We start from the raw sequence: 20,267 nt of genomic DNA, 5'->3' as shown, positions 1-20,267 counted from the left end.
TCATTCTGGGATCCCATATCCAGGCAGGTTCATTTCATCCGAAAGGACTGGACAAGTGTCGTAAACCAGCAAGATATGTATCCCCCTTTCTGACTGGCTGCAGGGAACCCCTCCCCCAACCACTCTCTGGCCTTAGCGGATGGTATTTTCAGCAGCTGCCACCTGGATTTGCGGGAGATTATTAAACAAAATGCCATTTGCCTAACACGTTCTCCAGATAGCTGTCTGATCCCAATACTAAATCATATTCTGTCAAGTCAACGAAGGGCTGTGTGTGTGTGTGGGGGGTGGGGTTTCATTTGTTTGTTTTGAGACAGGATCTCACTCTAGCCCACGCTGGCCTCAAAGTCAGTGATGAAGCGCTAGGACCGCACGCATGTGCCAAAATGTTCATCTGTTAATTAAACTGGACTAAAACCAAAGTTAGCCAAATTAGTTTGCATATCAAATAGGAAAAAATCCCGCACGGAGATATAGTTTTAATACTTTGCTATTCTGGCTTGTTCAGCTCGAAATATCAAAACATATGTGATTATGTCATTAAGAGTCAGAGGTCATCTTAATCTTATACTCTCTGCATCCATGAAATCGAGTGACTGCTAACGCTTCAGCAAATTCTGCAAGCATGCACATACACACAGAGATAAAAGCAAAACCTCTCAAAAGAAAACAAAAATCCAACCACTTAACCAAACAACAACAACAACAACAACAAAAAATCTGTCCCTAAGAGCTGGTAGCAATTAATCAAAACACATATTCTACATCACTGGCTTTGCTGTCTTGTTGGCCAGTGTAAGACTCAGAAAAAAAAAAAAAGAGGCCGTTGAAGTCATGTAGAGAGGGACAACTTGGAAAGACAAATGAAAAGAAACCTCACTAAAAACGTGTTCTTTAAAAATGTCAATGATTAACACAGAAACACCAGGACTTGAAAATATGTATCATGTAGATATTATGAACAGGGCTGGTTTAGTAAATTTCCAATTTGTAGCTTTGTTAAAATAAGGAAGAAATGGTAAATCCTATTACACAGGAGTTATAACAGCTATTAAAATTTTACATGCCATGGCTAAAGAGATGGCTCAGTAGTAACGCGCGTACATGGCTCTTCCGAAGGCTGAGTTCAGCTCCTAGCACCATGTCAGGCAGCTATCACCGCTTGTCATGCTCCCTCGAGGGGAATCCAATGCCTTCTTCTGGCCTCTGCAAACCCTGCGCTAACACACGCCTAACAAAAGTTTGTCTATTGGAATACATGTTTTTAACCTCCCTTCCTCACAGAAATGATTAATAATGGAGCCCTTGTATTTACTACCAAACAGCTTCCCCCTCAGCAGTGATACTTGGGGCTGGAGTGTTGGCTCGGCGGTTAAGAGCACTGGCTGCTCTGCTAGAGGAACCAGCTCACAGGTGTCTGTAACTCCTGGGGATCCAACAGCCTCACAATGACACACACACACAGGCAAAACACCAATGCACATAACAAATAAAAATCAATTAAAAAGCAATGTTTGGAAATGCCAAATGAAATACGTTAGCAATAACCATTTATCAGTTCCACTATGACAGCTCCCACACCTCATCACGGGGTATTATTTTTCTCTATTTTATACCCAGTGCTTAGATCCTGTATTCTTTTTTGACACTGAGAGTAACTTGGGGGCGGGACCTATGGCTCCCAGGTAGAACCCTTGCCGAGCGTGCGCAAGGTCCTGAGTTCAATCCCCAGCGCTGGAAAACACAGTGATTTGGAAACGGACACTTTACTCATTCATTTGAGACCAACGCTGTGAGAAACCACTCTGACACAAGTAGTCTCACACCATCGGGTGCACAATACGTGTGCCGCTCTGCCGTCTGGTCAGAATATCTGTACCATAATAAAAAAATCTTTGTTTTGAAGTTTCCTGACTTAGGAACTTTCTTATTAACTTACCTGCAGAAAAACGTAACAAAGTGGGGGACACAGGAGCACTAGGGGAACCAGATAACCATGTGCTGTATGTCCTATCAGCCGAAACTGCAGTCCAAAGCCAAAAGCCTCTCCCATTTTCCGTATGGCGTGATGCGGCATGAACTTGGACTTTTAAGGTCCAGAACCGAGTAAATAAGCAATGCTGGTACTGTTACCTTTTTCCTCCTCTGAAGAAAGCTCTTCTATCGGTTCCAGTACATGCGACGGAAATGCCTGCTCTGCTCACGAGGAGAGAAAGGAGTAACACAAATAGGTTTGTTTCCTTATTTTAAATATATAGATTTGTTTGCATATAAATGTTTATATACATATATATGTATATACAAACTACTGTACATATCCATGTCCATAGATATATTTTGTGAGAATAGCAAAGACCTACTGGGATAATATCATTTATTTATTAAAGATAGGGTCTTATGTAGTTAAGGCTAGCCTTGAACTCTCTAGGTAGCAAACAATGGCCTTAAATCTTTGCCTTGGCTCCACCTCCTAAAGGACTGAATTACAAGCGTGAGCTACTGAGCCAGGCTGAGGCAGCTACAATTGGTTCTTCAGGAACTCTTCAGTTTCTAGGTATTTCCCACTAACTTCAAATATCATTTTAAAACTATATATTTTAAGTATGTAAGTTAAAACTTCTCATCCATTAATCTCTTGCCTGACACATGGGGTACTATTTCAAAAAACCTTCTCAATGAGACATCTATCTAAAACAGAATACCAGAAATAGTGTCCTAAATAAAACAGAAGCCATACCTTCCAAGAGGGATGTATTAGACCCAGATAGCTCACACCCATGCCCAGACACCTGTCAATTCTCTGAACGGTTGGCTAGCAGTGTGCCAAGATGAACAACTAGCAAACCATGAGTGTGAGAAAGGAAAGCGGCAACGAGGAGACCCATTCATAAAAACATCCACGTCCCCAAACTCCTGTCCTGTCCTGAGAGCCCAGGTGAGGCTGCAGACTAGAGAAGAGCTGGCCCCCAGCTGGGTGCAAGGAAGAGAACTGGACTTTACCCCTGAACCTAGCAGGAGACCAGGAAATAACATCTCGGGGTGACTGTTACCAGAGACCTGCTATCCACCTGCACAGAGGAGTCTGCCAGGAGATCAGTCAGACCAAGCCCCAGCCTGGGAAAGAAGGAAAATGCCGCATGGAGAAGGTGCAGTGATGGCAGTCAGGATTTAGGCCTGGGACATCGTGCAGCCATCAACACTGGCTTACAGGACTCAGGCTCACCCATCTGCAGCTCAGACTACAGAGAGCATTTTTTCACTTGACACTTTCACCTTGGTGGTGAATGGCATTTCATTCTATCTTAGCCTCCAGGATGGTGTTGTGTAAGTTGCCTCCAAGATTGAAACATTCTCTTCTGCAGGAAGCTCCTTACGCCAAAACTACTAAAATAGCTCCAGGAAGTCCCTGAAGCTGAGCAGACTCACTGGCCCCCTCACTGTCAAGAGTAAGCAATCAAAGCTGAGAGTCCCTCTCAGCCAGAGTTAAGCAAAGACCACTCTGAGACCAGAAGGGACACCAGCATAGCTTCCCAGAAGAAGCTTAGAGCAGAGTCACTTAGAAAGGACACTCTCTAACCTGATGAGCTGCCTGCAGACTGTGTTGTGTGTCCCAGGTCCCCAGCTTTGTGACCTGGCACCCATGCTAGGGTGGCCCGTGGTGATGTAGTTGTCTGAGACATTTCTGCTCCTCTAAGTAACCCCTCCCCCATATTCCTGTAATTAACTCCAATAAAACTCATGGATTCCCCAAGTTTGAGTTTCATGGTATCTGTACTTTGATCTGCTGAGGACTCCCTCTATGCGGTGAGTAGACGAGTTTGAGAAGTTTGTCACACACCACATTGGCAGTGGGCCAGCAGTTACTGAGCACTCACCAGGCAGCCAGGCATGGATCTGAGTTGTTACACATCTAGCACCTATGTGGAAAGCCTGGCTTTTATTTAATGGGTACTTATAGTACACTAATTTGGATGGATGTATGGCTGTATGAATAAATTTACATATGTATATATACTATATATATATGAAGTATATCAATGTTTTTGTTTTTGTTGAGCTAGATGTGTTGGTACAGGTCTGAAAATCCAACAGTTGGGTGCAGAATCAGAAGGGTCACTGTAAGTCTAGGGCCAGCCTGGTCTACAGAGAAAGATATAGGCTATACGGGAGACTCAACTTAAAAACAAAGAATAAGCGCAAGCCCATGACGGAACTAAATTAGACTTTTGTTCTTCATAAATCTTGACATCTGGGCATGCTGGCCTGTAACAGCGACCCTTTAGTCCATGGCTGGTTGTGAGGGATGGATTTAATCACAATCTGAAACCTACAGGCTGGACTTTATTATCTATGGGAGTTTAAAACACTCAGGATCTTTTTCTCCTTGAGACAAATAATAGATAAAATGCACATTCAACCTGCACAAAGTTGTCTTAGTCTTGACAATTCAAGAAAAATATCTATCGACATGTGTGATGGAGGTGTGTTTAGTTTGTGGGCAAGACAAAACTCGACTCTACCAAGAGGCTGATTCAGCAGAGCAAACACAGACAGGAAGAGCACTTGGTTTTTTTCTAACTCAGGTGGAAGCAGTGTCTTTTTCCCCACTGGCTGGGGTCACACCTCACAGTTTTGTTTGATTGGCAAGTCTTCAAAGAAATGGTGTAGAGGTCCTGAAAAGAGAAGCGGTCAGCCACTTTAATCCCAGAATGCAACAGCATCTTTGTGCGAATAAAGTTTTATTGGTGGGGGACAGAGTAAAATATTTGCATATCAAAGTCTTACAAGACGGGGGTGATAAAAAGATTTGAATTCCTTGTCATAAGCCTGAGTTTTCTAGCATTTGATAGAAAAGGTTCATGCTTAATTTGTCTTATAAATCCCTGTTCTTTATAAACAGCCTTTTCTTCAGATGTTTTCTTACCCTATCCTGGAGTAAGAAACTGCAGGCAGGAGGGTGTTAGGAGCAGTGAGACCCCAGATCCTGAATCTCTTGTAATCCCCTGATCTGAGTGCCTACAGCTGCTCTGAGCACGAGACCTTAAGGAGTTCCTGATGGCAGGAGAGTGGTTTCTGGTGGGTTTGGCTGGGGTGTGGCTATCTCTATATAATCTGCCCCTGAACACAATAAAGGGGGCATTCTTGGGGAATTCAAGGATGACCTGTGTCGTTGTCTCTCTGTCTGTGTGTGTCTGTGTATTTTAACCTCCTGCCCCTTGCCCGAAGCTCGGTAACTGGGTAAAAGCGCATTGAACGCAGACACGGGGGCACGGTGCGCAGCAAGTGGAACTCCAACCGAGATTTCGGCAGGAGGGAGAGCCCTTAGCAACAGCTGCTGAGCAAGGCTGAGTGAGACCCCAGGAGAAGGAGTCATGATGGAGGAGAGTTATCTGTCTATGTTTCTTTCATTGGTTAATTAATAAAGAAAACTGCCTTGGCCCTTTAAGAGACAGAAAATTAGGTAGGTGGAGTAGACAGAACAGAATTGTGGGAACAAGGAAGTAGAGTTGTGGAGACGCTTGAGGCAGTCGCCATAGTGAGTCTCCATACTGCTCCTCTCCGAGATGGACGCAGGTTAAGATCTCTCCTGGTAAGCCACACCTCATGGTGCTACACAGATTACTAAATATGGGTTAAAGGAAGATGTGAGAATTAGCCAATAAGAGGCTGAAACTATGGGCCAGGCAGTGTTTTAAAAGAATACAGTTTCCGTGTAATTATTTCGGGTGTAAAGCTAGCCGGCGGCCGGGTGGCGGGACACAGCCCCGCCGCTTCACACTACAGAGTCAGTCGTCCATCTGTTGAATTAGTGTGGTTCCTCCCTAAGTGGGCGGCTCCTTGGCCAGGAGACTCACTTGGTTACTGTGTGACTTTTTAAACACTTAAATTAAGGCTGGAAAGATGACTGAGATATTAACTGTTATTCCAGTGGACCCAGGTTCAATTCCCTGTAAGCGCATGTGTATGCATGCATGAGTATGTATGTGTCTGTATACTGTAAGCGCATATGTATGCATGTGTGAGTATGTATGTGTATACTGTAAGTGCATGTGTATGCATGTGTATGTATGTGTCTATATACTGTTAAGTGCATATGTATGCATGTGTATGTATGTGTCTGTATACACTACTGAGACACCTTCTGTATCTCCAGTCATCTCTATAACCAGTCTTTTTTATTTGTGTGTGTGTGTGTGTGTGTGTACAATGTGCATGTGCATGGGTGTGTCTGCGTGTGTCAGTGTGGGTGTGGGAACACCATGGCACACATATGATGTCAGAGGAACGTGAGTTTCGGTCCTGGCCTCCCACAGCGCTTACTGCTTTGCGTGCTGGGCTGCTGGGGGAGCTTCCGGGGCCTTCCTTCTTTCTACCTGCCATTCGCCTCAGCAGCACCGGGCTTACAGACGCGGGTTCTGGGGAGCCAAAGTCTAATCCCTGCACTGCATGTGGCAAGTGCTGTATCTACTGGGCCATCTCCGCAACTACTCAGCCTACAGCCGTGCTTTGAGGGTCAAAACCCAGGGTGGAAGGCAGTAATCCTTAGAATCTAAGCCATTTGTAGACAAGACAGGAATAAAGCGGTCCCCCTGCTTTGGTTTCTTTGTAACACACAGCAGCTGTGTTTTGTTAACTATGGAGAATGTCTGTTTCCTCTAACATATGGGAGAGCTCAAAGAGCAGAGGATAAACATGAAAGAACCCAGCTCAGCCCCAAGAAGAAGGTCAAATAAAGCTGGGGCCATAACTGGCCCACGACCCTGGGACCAAATAAAGTCCCCTTCCATCCAGTGGAGCAGTAAAAAAAAAAAAGAACCCAGCTCAATAAGAAGAGAAATCCAGATGGAAATAGTCTTCCCCCTACCCCAACATGACACCCAGCGCCCGCTGTCCTGTCTGAGGGACGAGGGCTGGCAGGGATTTCATCCCCGACACTCTGTCCGGTTTTCTGCCTTTGGTTTCTACCTTTTTTTTCTACACCTTCCTGACCAATCATTGAGACTGTTTGTTTTAAAAAGGTGACCTGCCACCACACTGAAAGTTAGAAAAACAAGCAGAAATGCCCTGTGGCATGTCTGGTTGGCTGGTCTTCCTTGGGCGCTTTCAGCAAAGACCATAAAGAAACGAAGTAGCGAAGTTAGAACTGCTATTTCTCAGCCCAGCACCTCTCAGACGCTGCACGTTCCGCGTGGGCAGCATGTTCCGCTCTCAGTCGTGTATGCTGTGAGGACAGACGTTTTCCCAACCGCATCGTAGTGACTAAGGGGTTTCCTGCTTTATAGAATTGCACCCTGCCGGCAAACTGGGTTAATGATTATCTAACTCAGGCTGAGAACCGCACCCGAAACATCAAGACTGCAGCTGAAACCTACCATGTACCATGGTCAGGCTGGGTGCACCATCCAGAGTCTGTGTGGTGGAGGCATTCCCTGAAACAGAACAAGAGGAAAAGCTCACTGGCCTTGCTCCTCCGGCTTCAGTATCTGACCACACACCTTCCGAAAGACACAGGCAGCCCACAGGAAGCACACGCCTCGAACAACAGATGCTATCCATTTGGCTTCTTTTATTTTTTTTAAAGATTTTTTTTAAAATTATTATTTTGAGGTGCCTGGGATAAAACCCACAGCCTGTGCATCCTAGTGAAGTACTCTATCACCCAGACTTTAGAGACAGCTTCGTGTGTGTGTGTGTGTGTGTGTGTGTGTGTGCGTGTGTGTGAGTGCATGTGTACCTTTTAGGTTGCTCACAGGACTGTGTGACCACAATCACTAGTTAATCTTAGCGCATTTATCAATCTTCCCAAATGCCGGTACATGTTGGCTATTATGGCTCGCTCTCTCCCCACCTCTTCAGCCTCCTTTGTGTGCCTGTTACTATTGCACACATATAGAACCACACACCGTGTTCTTGCTGCCTTCAGTTAGCGTGTTTTCACTATGTAACATGTCAAGATCGGCACCATTTCTACGGTCAGGCAACACTCCAGTGTGTAACTAGACCCCGACTGTCTGCGACAGGATGGGCATTTATGTTGTTGCCATTTAGGAAGAATGAGTTCTGAAAAATATCCCAAGCATGAGGCTAGACGTGGAGTAATTATTAATTTAGGAACAGCTTTAGGCAGAAGAAAACTGACTCAATCAATACTAAATGCTATTTTTAATTTCTCTTGACAGGTAAATCCTTCAGCTGCTTTCCCAAGGTTTCATGATTCCTTTCCTATTCAGAGTCCTTCCTATCTTGAGAGTCCAATTACACAAATTTTTTTCCCTCCCCATTAAACAACTTACCTATTAATTCACTATTTCTTTCTCTACCTTAGATATATTGGTCATAACCTTATTACCTCTGTACACTTATTATTTTTACAATAAATACTGGAAAAAGCATTCTACTCATAACTGTCCAGAAATCACTAGGAAATCAGAAAACAGGACTTGTGGGCTCATTTGCACCTTGTGCGATCTAGATCAAGCAAGGCTCTGCAAACTACAGCCTGGGAGAACGACTGCGCTCGCTGATGTTCCTGTAAACTTTTACTGAAACACAGCCAATCCATTGTTTGACTGTCTGCAGCTGGCTTTGCAAATTTATACCATAGCTATGTGGTTTTACAAGAGCATCTTACCATGTAGCTTCAAAGAGTCACTCTCTCAATGCCTATCCCTTTACAGGGGAAACACAGAAAAAAAACTGGTCTAGATATTACTCCAGCTTGAAAAAGCCGAAAGATGCGACCTAGGACTGATCACCTCCCAGGGCGCCTTGGAAGCCACAGAGCATGCTGACCGAAACGACTTAGGTCTAACCTGGTCAGTCACGCTAGGCCCTGTGCATACCGCACCTCTGACTGTCCCTCACAAATGTCACCTGCTCTCTGACCTCCTCTGCCCATCATTGACAAAAAGTACGAGAACATCACATCTTTGTGTGTATGCGCACACACATGTCTGTGTGTGTGAGTGTATGTGTATGCACCTGTGTGTATGCATGTGTGTATGCGCGTGTGTGTATGCGCGTGTGTGTATGCATGTGTGTGTATGCGCGTGTGTGTATGCATGTGTGTGTATGCATGTGTGTGTATGCACGTGTGTGTATGCATGTGTGTGTGTGTGTGTGTGTGCACGTGTGTCTGTGAGTGCCTGTGCATTTAGGCACCTGTGGAAGGAGATCAAAGTCAGGCTTCTTCCTCGATTGATCTCTATTTTATAATTATCAGATATATTTCGTTTATTTATGTCTGTGTGTATTAATGTCTGGGAATGGGTGTGACAAGGGTATGCACACTTGCATGCAGAGGCCAGACGAGGACAACTGACCCTTCGGAGCTCAAACTGCAGGTAATTACAGAATGCCTGGCTTCTTACATGGGTGCTCAGATCTGAGTTCCAGCCCTTATGACTGCTCTTAACCTCTGAGCTATTGCTGTAGCTTATTGTTTGTTTGGTTTTTGGGACAGGGTTTCTCTTTGTATCCCTGGCTGTCCTGAAACTTTCTCTGTAGACCAGGCTGGCCTTAAACTCAGAGATCTGTCTGCCTCTGCATCCCGAGTGCTGGAATTAAAGATGTGTGCCTCCATGCCAGCCATCCACTATATCTCTTAAGATAGGATCTCTGAACCTAGAGCGTGTAGATTTGGCTAGATGGCTAGCTAACAAGCCCCAGAGATTTCTGTTTCTGCCCCTCGTATTGGAATGATAGACATGTGCCCAGCTTATCCTCGGTTGTCCCTGAGTGTTGGGGACCAATCTCAGGTCCTTATGCTTACATAGCCAAGATTTGCTGACACAGCCCTCTCCCCAGTCCCCAGGTTTGATCCTGCTGCTTTACCTCTGCATCTTGACAAACCCGGGCCCCAGATCAGATGTCCATGCTGATCCTAAGGCTGGACAGGGGGACCTGCTAACACCCTCGGCATCCTAAGGATGGATAGGGGAACCTGCTAACACCCTTGGCATCCTAAGGATGGACAGGAGAACCTGCTAACACCCTTGGCATCCTAAGGATGGACAGGGGAACCTGCTAACACCCTCAGCATCCTAAGGCTGGACAGGGGAACCTGCTAACACCCTCAGCATCCTAAGGATGGACAGGGGAACCTGCTAACACCCTCGGCATCCTAAGGATGGACAGGGGAACCTGCTAACACCCTCAGCATCGAGTCTCAGTCCTGTCGGTATGGCACTGGCCACTAACCAGGCTCTTCCCAGGGTGCTTTAGGAAATCCCGAAATGTGAACTTGCGTGGTACTACAATGTTGAGTCATCCCTTCATAAGTCAAACTGCCAAGTGATAAAAGCAAAATCTACAAAATCTACAGCCTTAGATTACAGAGCTAAGTCAAAGCCAGAACCAAAATGGATCACACACCAATGCCAAATACATTGTTTCCAAGAAAAAAAAGTCTCTAAAAAATGAAGTAAGAAAAGAAAACATGAACATAAAGCTATTTTAGACACTCACTGGCTGCAGCAGGGCCAGCTGGCTTAGAGTCCAGGGCTTGCCGGGTTAGAGGAGGATTCCCTGAGATGACAAAAATATAAAGTTAAAAATGGAAGCTGTAAGACAGAAGCAAGTTTTAGCAGCCAATTATCCTAAATTCTGCCACCAGAAAAACAACTGAAGAATCTCTGCAGCATAGAGCATCTCACTCTGTGGATGCACTTCAGACGGGTTCTTTCAAAGCTCATTTGTGAGATGACTTCCAGTCAACTGTCTATATTTTAATAAGCATTGGTTTATACCTCTTACCACTCAAGCTCTTGTTATCCTAAGAGATGTTAATAAAGGAAAACATGAATTAACCCTTCTTTCTTGCCAAACGTTTATCCCACACAGAGATGGAAGGAAACTCAGCTTGTGTGTCCCATTACCAAACCAGGTAGTGTCCTTAACCATCTGAGCCACGCCAGGGCCAAGCCTGGGATGTCCGGGCAGAAGCCTAGCTTTTTGCTCTACTTTCCCTTCTGATTCTCCGTGAGAGGAGATGGCCAGGCTACTGCTGCAGTAGGTCACGATTCTGCTGCCTCTCTGCGTGGCGTCAAGCTGTGACCCCAAACTTCTGCAGGGAGGGAATGCAGCAAGTCTTTCCAGCATTTTAGAATTAAGCATTTAATGTCAATTCTGATAGCTGTAGCGTTTAATGTCAATCCTGATAGCTGTAACGTTTAATGTCAACGCTGTTAGTGTAGCGTTTAATTATCAGTCCTGATAGCTGTAGCATCAGGTGTATTACTGGTGTGCATCAAGTGAGTTATTCCACTTAATCCATGTATCAAAGACTTAGTGTAGCTATTATTACATTTCCAGAGTTAGAGATGAAGACACTGAATACACACTCACAAAGACGTAAGTGCCAGAGACTCAAACTCTTTCTGGGCCCCGTGTTTGAGATCTGTGTATAAGAAAGATGGTTCAGCAGTTAAGAGTGTTTGCTCTTCTTGCAGAGGACCTGGGTTTAGTTCCCAGCAACCGTCTGTCACTCCAGTTCCTGGGGATCTGATGCCCTCTTCTGGCTTCCACACTGGCCCTGCACGCACATGGTGCACATACATACATGCTGGCGAAAGCACTCATACACACAATTTAAAAAAATGTTTAAAGAGGCAAATGACCACTAGGCAGAACTATGCATGTAACTGCTTATGGAGTTATATTAATGAGAATTAATTAATTAATTAATATTAAATGAGAGTTTAGATTTTCTTAATCCTTCAAACTTTTTGGGTTATGGCAACAGATCTCTCAAATATTAAATTGGGGACATATATCCCAAATAAAAAATACAAAGCAGAATGCTACTTTAGTAGACACAAATCAGCAGGCCCGGATTTTCTGTACCCAAAGCTGTCAGGCAAGCCGCTTTGGCTTTATCTCGGGGATCCTGTCCACTTACCTTTCAGCTCACCAACACTGCTGTACGGTTTACTGGCAAATTCTCTAATCTGCGGAAGATAAAACAGTCTGCTAGTAGTTCATATTCTTAATGAGAGATGGACTGAACGAAGCTGGACATGGTTGGTGTTGAATTAACCTTTCCACTGAATCACCCCACCCTGTGCTCCTTGACAGAGGAAGGAGCTGTAGGAACTTAGTACATCAGATCTGGCTATTTCTCCAAGTGATCATGGGCAGACGTGTTACCTGCCTTCAAACGTGCTGTCTGAGGCATCTCCATGTCTAAAGAAGCTTTGGGGACAATCACACAGAGGAAATAGTCCACATCTATCATCTTCGAGATGGCGTAAACTAAAGCCCTCTGTTCCGAGACCAAGGACCTCAGCACAGACTCCCCATGGCGTACCTGCTGCTTCTGACTGAGGATCAGCTCATTCTGCTCCTTGAGCTTCTGACCCAACTCTTCTACCCGCTTCTTGTAGAACACATTATCTGCACTGAGATCCTCCATCATGGAGCTTCGGAGCTTCTCTATGTGTGAAAGGAGCTGGAACGACAACGGGGAAGGGTATTTGTTGGCAAGGTGCAGGTACGGTTGCAGATTTTAAGAGCTTGTCTTGACTCCTCTGCTGGCTTTATGCGGTTTCTGTACGTTATACAGAAAATCTTCAGTCAATGCCTGTCAAAGCCCTGGCTGTGCTAGGCTTCATCTCTTCCCTGGGGTTTATGGTCTGAGACAGAAAAAGCTGATCAGGTGGGCAGCTGAGTCAACTTGACTCATGGACTAACGCACAGCTGCTTGGTGACCAAGGACAAGGGTCTTCCCTGGCCTGGCACCCTGGTTTCACTTCCAGGATGAACTTTCCATACAGCCCCGTCCCCTGCCCTCATATCCACATGCAACATGCCAGCTCAACTGGGCAACATGCCAGTTCAACTGGGCAATCATGGATCAGCAGTCAGCATAATCACAGCCCACAGAGGTAGGAGCTTCAGGAATAGAGGGAGAAGAGAGGAGTCAGTGATGTGAGATTCCCCTCTGGATGCTGTGAATATGTTTCATTGCCACTGGTTAATACAGAAGCTGCTTCTGGCCAATGACTTAACAGAATATAGGCAAGTTGGAAAAGATATATAGAGAGAGTAGGCAGAGTCAGTGAGAAGCCATGTAGCTGCCCGCAGAAGATAGATGCACTGGAACCTTGCTGGTAAGCCACAGCCATGTGGCGATACACAGATTAATAGAGATGGGTTAATTTAAGATATAAGAGCTAGTCAGAAAACAAAAAAAGAAAAAAGAAAAGAAAGGGAAGAAGGAATAAAGGAAGGAAGGAATAAAGGAAGGATTAAAGGAAGGAAGAAAGAAAGAGTGAGCTATCTAGAAATACACTTAAGCTACTGAGCAAACAGTATTTCAATTAATACAGATTTCGGTGTGATTATTTCAGGAGGCTGGGTGACCAGGAAACAAGCAGCTCCCCCCCCAAAAAAAACAACTGAGTCAGAGAAAGAGAGGTAAAATGTGCATAGATTCATCACTAGAGACCATGATGGTCAATCTCTTTTTCTTTTCACTTGTATAAGTGTGTGGTCTCTGTGTATGTATGTGTGTGGGTGCCCACGAATGTGAGAATACACACACGTGTGCCCATGTCCACAAGGAGGTCCAAGGTTGATACTGGTGTCTTCCTCCATCATTCCTTATCTTACTCAGGCAGAGTCTCTCAACCCACCCCTGAACTGGCTGACATGGCTAACCCGACGGCCTTCCGAGGCAGAAATTACAGGTGTGCTGCCACGTCGGCTAAGCATTTTTGCAGGCTCTGGGGACCTGAACTCCTGTCCTCTTATTTGCGTGGCAAGCTCTTTAACTGCAGAGCCAATCCCTCAGCCCATATGATGGCAATCCTGCCAGCTTAATGGGATTTAGATTTCCCACGGAAATGAGCTTCTAAGCCTGTATGTGAAGGATTTTCCCAACGGAGTTTACTGCAGCAGAAAGACCCACCTTGAATGTGGACGCCATTGTCCGGGACCCGAACTGAGTAGGAAGTGGAAGGGAACCCAAGCAGTGACAGTCACTCCTCCCGTTCCCGACAGTCAGGTCTAATGCAGTCAGCTGCCTGAAGCTCCTGCCTCCATCCGCTCCCAGCGTGGCAGGCTGCATCCTCCAAGTGTGGACCAGAGTAAGCCCTTCCTGAAGTGGCATTTGCCAGGCATTTAGCCACACTCGCCCATAAACTGGCATAGAAACTTAACGCCAGGGGAGATTATACACTGGTAATTCAAGCCATTTCAGTGGTTGACAGAACAGAAGGGGTAAAGAAAAACAAAACCCAGCTTGGTCACTGGTACTCAGGACACTGTGCATCTAACACCTGATGTGGAGAGAGAGGGTGGGGCTGATCACACTGAGGGAAACATCTTTGTCTGAGGAGAGGATCTGAGGGTCCAGATGGGCATTTTCTAATGCACTTGTTTGGAGTTTTGAAAGATCTATTTTTAACTATGCGTATATGTGTCTGAGTGTGCACGAGTGTAGGAACCTAAAGAGGCTAGGAATGCCCAGAGCTGGGCATCAGGCATTGTGAGCCACCTGATACAAGAAAACTGAACTTGGGTCCTCCAGAAGAACCGTGCGTGCTTTTGACCAATGAATCGTCCCTCTGTCTGGTTGTACATTTTTAAATCAACACTTACTATGATGCTATACATTCCCGGGTCTAGTTTACTCCAATAATGCTACAAAAATGCAATCTAGGTTCACAGTACAATGTGGAAACTCAGGTCTTAGAGGACAATATACATGACTCGAATTCAGAGAGAGGGGATGGGCAAAGCTGGCCTTGAACTTCCACATTTGGCTTCAGAGTCAAGGCTCCACGTGTGGCAAGGTCATCCCTGTGAAGTTCTCTGTGTTCCCGAAAGTGCAAGTGGAAACACTGAGCTGAAGTATGTGGGAGGCCAGAAAAGAACCCCTCAGAGGCTGGTGTATTTTAAGAATCCCCCAGGAACCAAGTGTCAAGAGAGAAAGTGTCAAGCACACAGAAGGCAAGAGGCAGGCGGATTTCTGTGACTTCAAAGCCATCTTCATCTGCTTTTGAGTTTAAAACAGCCAGGGTTACTTAGTGAGACCCTGTCTCAAGACAAATCAAAAACAAACTCTCTCCACAGTTCTAGATGGTTGAAAGGGCGTGACCCTATCTCCCCCAAAAGCCATCTGAGAAATGCATAGCTAGAAATCAGAAAGAAATTCTAGTAAAATGGCTCAGGATTTTGGATAGTGGTTTAGGACCTTGGACCAGATCACCAAATTGAGGAGGGCTGGCCCCCAAGAAGCAAGAGACCCCAGGAAAAACTTAGGAGGTGACATTATTGTGTGACACCACAGTAAAGAATGGGTTACAAAGGTAAAAACAAGAATACGGTGAGAGGGGGATTTGAAGAGCTTAGACAGACAAGACGGTCAGACACCACCCCACGAAGCCTGTGTGTGTGTGTGTGTGTGTGCGCGCGCGCACACGCGGACTTCAAGCCCTCTGCTATCCTCTCTAGCCTCACTCATAACACCAGCCTTCTCTGTCACCACATGTGACCAGAACACACCTCCTGGGCTCTCAGGCAGGGTCAGAAAGGTCACACCACGGATTATCCGTGACTCCCTTTGAACTCCTACCAATGTTATTTAAAAGGAAGACAGACTGCCAAGAGCCTAGGAAAAGCAATATCAAGTTGGCACAGGCAACTTCCCCTGACCAGAGAAACAGTGCGCGCATTGTCCCAGAGAGCAGGCGCCAATCATGTGGAATAATAGGTCTCAGGCAGAGATGACTGCATTGGACTGAATTCACCTCTCTGGTAAGGTGTGAGACAGAGAAGCGAGTAGCTCCTAAATAGCTGAAGCAATTGAGGGAGCAGCATATCCCGGCTGGGCAGGAGACTGCACTCAGACTGTGCACAAGCCAGCCTTAGGTTTAGAGGGGACCGCTGGGATGAGCTTCTAGCAGAAGGCAGCAAAAGGGAAGATCACAGGCATGGCTGAAACTGACATTTGGTCTTGCTCCTGAGACCTTTAACAGAAGTCCCAGCCCTCCCCACAGAGGAGGAAGAAAACAATGAGTGACACGCCCAGAGGGCTTGAGTGACACTCCCACGGGCCAATGACCATGTAGGGACTTTAGTGGACCAGTGCAGCTTCCGAAGCTAACCCAGGCTTGCCTTAGGCGCTCTGAAGGAGAACACAGCTTAGGCAATGTTCTGAGTACAGCTTGTGGATTCATGAGCTGTGGCCTCAGCCAATCCGTGCCTCCGACTCCTGTCCCACAGAAAGTGTAGATGACTAATGTGGATCACTTAAGGCCGAATTTACAATAGTTTGCCACAGCGAGTAGAAAACGGACAGAGAAGGGAAGCAGCCGTGAAAAGAACAAATGGAGAGGCTTTCCCAATGTTTTTCAAAAAGAGCAGGAGCTGGGCGGTGGTGGCGCACGCCTTTAATCCCAGCCCTTGGGAGGCAGAGGCAGGCGGATCTCTGTGAGTTCGAGGCCAGCCTGGTCTACAGAGCGAGTTCTGGGACAACTAGGGCTGTTACACAGAGAAACCCTGTCTTAAAAAACAAACAAACAAACAAACAAACAAAAAAAAGAGACCAGGACGAGACTAGAAAAATCAGTGGATAAAGTACATGAACACTGGCATGTGGACCGGAGTTCAGAGCAGGCTGCTGTTCTTGGAAGGTGGTGACCCTGAATCCCTGGAGCAAGCCAATGGACCAGACAAACCCCCCACATCATCAAGCTCCAGGCTCGGCAAGAGATCCTGCCTCAGGAAATAAACGGGAGAGTGACTGGGGAAAACATCCTCAATATCAACCTGTGCCCCCCCCCACATACATACATGACCATGTAATCTTTAGTAATATGATATTCTGCTTAGTACTGTATGAAAGGAGTACTTAGTACTAACTACATGAAGAAACATTATTTTAGGAAACAAGATACTCTGTGCAGAAAAGTTCTGTTAGCAATACAGAGGGCACAAAAGATAATATTATTTAAAAAATAAACAAGATTTCCTATCTTAAGATATTCTCTAATACATCTACTTTAGGTACTTTGTCCTGGTGGAAACATTTAACAATGAATTTTCTGCTATACTCAGTGAACAGGAATCAGGGAATCACTTTTACATTAATGTGTTGTTTTCATAGGCTGTTAATGCTAACAGTCTTTTATTTATGTTCCAGCTCAGAAACATGAAAAACCCCAGATATATCAATTCAATAACAGAAATGATGAACACATGAAACACCTAAGATCATCACACAGCCAATAAAATGACGCTGGACAGTATTTTTTAAGCACAAAGCATCCATTATCTAGAAAGAGCAAATGCACATTTTGTAAGGATCTATCTATATGTGGGGGTTTAGAGTTCAAGGAACGTAGCCCTTAGAGAAGCACATTGGGCAATCGTGGCATGGACGTTGTGATCACAAGAAGGAACTTGTGCTTGGTACTGGAAAGCAGGCCAGGAAACTGTGGTTGGAAAACTTGCTGTTAGCGTTTTGCCAAGGGAACGGTAGGTATCAAATGCTTCTACATACTTTCTTTATACCTTTAGGTAGGTTATCATGGCTCTCCACCCTCACTAGAGATGCTTCTCTTTGCAGTGGACCGTGATTAATACAAAGATTCACAACTCATCAAAGAGGACGAGCGATTGTGGGGTGTTCATTCATAAACAGGACATTTGCCCCACCCACCCGCACACTCCCCAAGGCTCAGAGGAGAGAGCGGAGGAGAATGTAAGAGCCAGAGATGGGAGGCCCCATCTATAAAACAGCTGGACATGATGTATTCCCCAGGAAATTGGTGTCCTCTTTGGGTTTAGACTTGTTAATAAAAGAATTTAAAAGCATACTCAGAAGCTTGAGGACACATTTATTAGTATTTAAGAGAATACCAATGTGTCAGGCGAGCTGCAAGTTTTGGCAGCAGCCTGGAGGGAAAAGATGGGGAAAAGGAGAAGGGAAAACTACGCCATTTGCAAGTGGTCACATGGTGAAGGACACAGAGCTTAAGAGAAAAAGCAAAGAAGCAAAGAAAGGAAGAAACGAAGAGGGAAGCACCTGTTTCTCTGAGTCTGGACTTAGAAAGGGGGACAGGCTCCAGAGTCATCTAGGGATGACAAAGCGGTTGCTCAGGAACTCAGGGAGGCTGTGATTGCCCATGCTAGATAAAGCCAGTCAACGATCCAGCGTGGACAGGGGAGAAGCTCATGAAGCCCCATCTGGAGCGGAGAAGCTACCAGCAACCAGTGGCTGCTGGAAGTGACAGAGCCACTTCTCATCAATGGCGTGGCTCCTGGGAGGTGGCATGTGCCCAGTGGGTGGCGCTAGAACTGTGTGCACATGGGCAACACTAACTGGAATCGGTGGGTTGTTTTTGGAACAGACTGTAGAAAGGAGACATGGAATTGGGAGGAGGAGGGGACACAGTGGTGTGAAGTCCACGACCAGAATGAGTTAGGGGTGGAGTCAGGGATGAGTAAGGTCAAAATACACTGGATATATGTGTGAGAGTCTCAAAGGACAAAGAAAATCGTTTGCAAAAAGACATGTAGCACTTATAATATAGAGAGAAAATTGAAGAGAAACTTACAAATGAGTAGCAGTGGTTAATTTTGTATTAAAGTTATAAATAATTCTAGGTTTTTAAAATACATTTCTCCAGAAATATTAAGTAGGAAAATACTACCTTCATTATTGAGTTAATTAGAAATTCTTTTCAAAATGGCCAATGTGTGCATGTTTGTGATGTGTGTCGCTTAGGCCATGATTCCTGAGGCCCTGATTCCATCCTCAGCAGGAGAGACAGGGACAGGGGAGCTGACCAGATGGGGCTCCTGGATTCTCAGCCCTGGAGAGACGGAACAGGGGAGCTGACCAGATGGGGCTCCTGGATTCTCGATCTTACCTGTCCCTTCTCCTTGCTGTGATCCTCACTGAGAACTTGAAATCGATCTGTCCACTTGCTTGCCTGGAGGAGAGAAAAAAGTGGTTCATCTGTAGCAGCTGATGTAGAGGCCATGAAGTAGTGCTGCTTACTGGCTTGCTCCCCAATGGCTTGCTCAGCCCGCTTTCTTACAGAATCAGGACTACCTGCCCAGGGACGGTACTACCCACCACGGGCTGGACCCCACCCTGCCAATTGATCACGAATTAAGACAAACTCCTACAGGTTTGTCTACAGCTGGATCTTATGAGGCATTTTCTCAATTGAGATCATTTCCTCTCCAATGACTGCGGAGCGGGAGGCAAAGAACTAAGGTTTCTGGGTCTAACTGATAGGCAAGTCAGTTCAGGGGAGACAGCATATCAGTGGAAAGCAAAGGTCAACAGAGTAGGCCGTCTTCCAGCTTTCTACTCATGCTCAGGAACTGGCTGAGCAACCACTGGCAACGTGGAGGATTTAAAGGACACCTCCAGCTCTGTATGGGCAAGGGGTGGACACGGTGATGCCAGAATTCCTGTTGAATGCGTGTAACTAAAACTAAGTTCTGATCAAACAAATGCTACTGTCTAGAGGAGGCTCGGGAAAAGCTTGTGAAGTAGAGTTCCGGTGATCCCGGGGGATCAATGTGAGACAGATCTCAAGAGCAGAAAGGTCCCAGCCAGCAAAGAAGGGCAGCAGGGCCATGGTGGGGAACGGATAGTCTCGGTCTAGAGCAGTGGCTGCGACCCTTTAACAGAGTTCCTCATGTGGTGGCGGCTCCCAACCATAAAATTATCTCCATGGCTACTTCATGACTGTAGTTCTGATACTGCTATGAATCATAATGTAAACGTCTGGTATGCTGATGGTCTTAGGTGGCCCCTGAGGAAGGGTCATTTGCAACCCAAGGGCTTGCAACCCCCAGGGTGAGAACCACTGTTGTAGAAAGAGGACCCTGGGGCAGAGGGAAGATCATCACTGCAAATTTTAAAGTCCGGTGGGAAACAAGGCCTTATTGCTAGCTGAAAATTCTGTAAGGGTATGCGGGGCGGGGAATGTGGGACTCGGGGGACACAGGGAGGTGGTGTCACCAATAGGTTAAAGGCAGACAGCATGCTGACAAGCACAGCCAGCTGTGATGGAGAAGGTACACTGAAGGGAGGCAGACAAGGAGTAGCATCAGAACAAGAAACGGCAATCATATTTCAAAATGCTCTTACCATTTAAACATTTCAAAGGTTTACTTTTCTTAAAGTTTATTATGTTTATTTGTTGTGCATACATGTATGCATCTGTGTGTGTACATGCAAGGTCAAGCATTGACACTGCACACATGTGAAGGTCTAAAGACAACCTATGAGAGTCGGTTTA

At 45.7% G+C, this 20,267-nt stretch overlaps 1 protein-coding gene across 1 annotated transcript in view; it reads right to left on the bottom strand.

Annotated features, from left to right (window-relative positions):
- Dzip1 (DAZ interacting zinc finger protein 1) overlaps positions 1-20,267 on the bottom strand; it is a 47,033-nt gene that overhangs the window by 15,141 nt on the left and 11,625 nt on the right. Inside the window, exons 10-15 of the mRNA XM_038310210.1 lie at positions 18,879-18,941; positions 12,308-12,448; positions 11,900-11,948; positions 10,468-10,527; positions 7,374-7,430; positions 2,134-2,196 (exon numbers count right to left, since the gene is read on the bottom strand). Of these exons, the coding sequence (XP_038166138.1) occupies positions 2,134-2,196; positions 7,374-7,430; positions 10,468-10,527; positions 11,900-11,948; positions 12,308-12,448; positions 18,879-18,941 (433 nt within the window). The remainder of the gene's footprint in view (positions 1-2,133; positions 2,197-7,373; positions 7,431-10,467; positions 10,528-11,899; positions 11,949-12,307; positions 12,449-18,878; positions 18,942-20,267) is intronic.

Source organism: Arvicola amphibius, chromosome 13, assembly GCF_903992535.2.
Source record: "Arvicola amphibius chromosome 13, mArvAmp1.2, whole genome shotgun sequence".
Lineage (NCBI taxonomy): Eukaryota > Metazoa > Chordata > Mammalia > Rodentia > Cricetidae > Arvicola > Arvicola amphibius.
The sequence above is the reverse complement of the archived record's forward strand: the minus strand, read 5'-3'. Positions and strand labels throughout refer to the sequence as shown.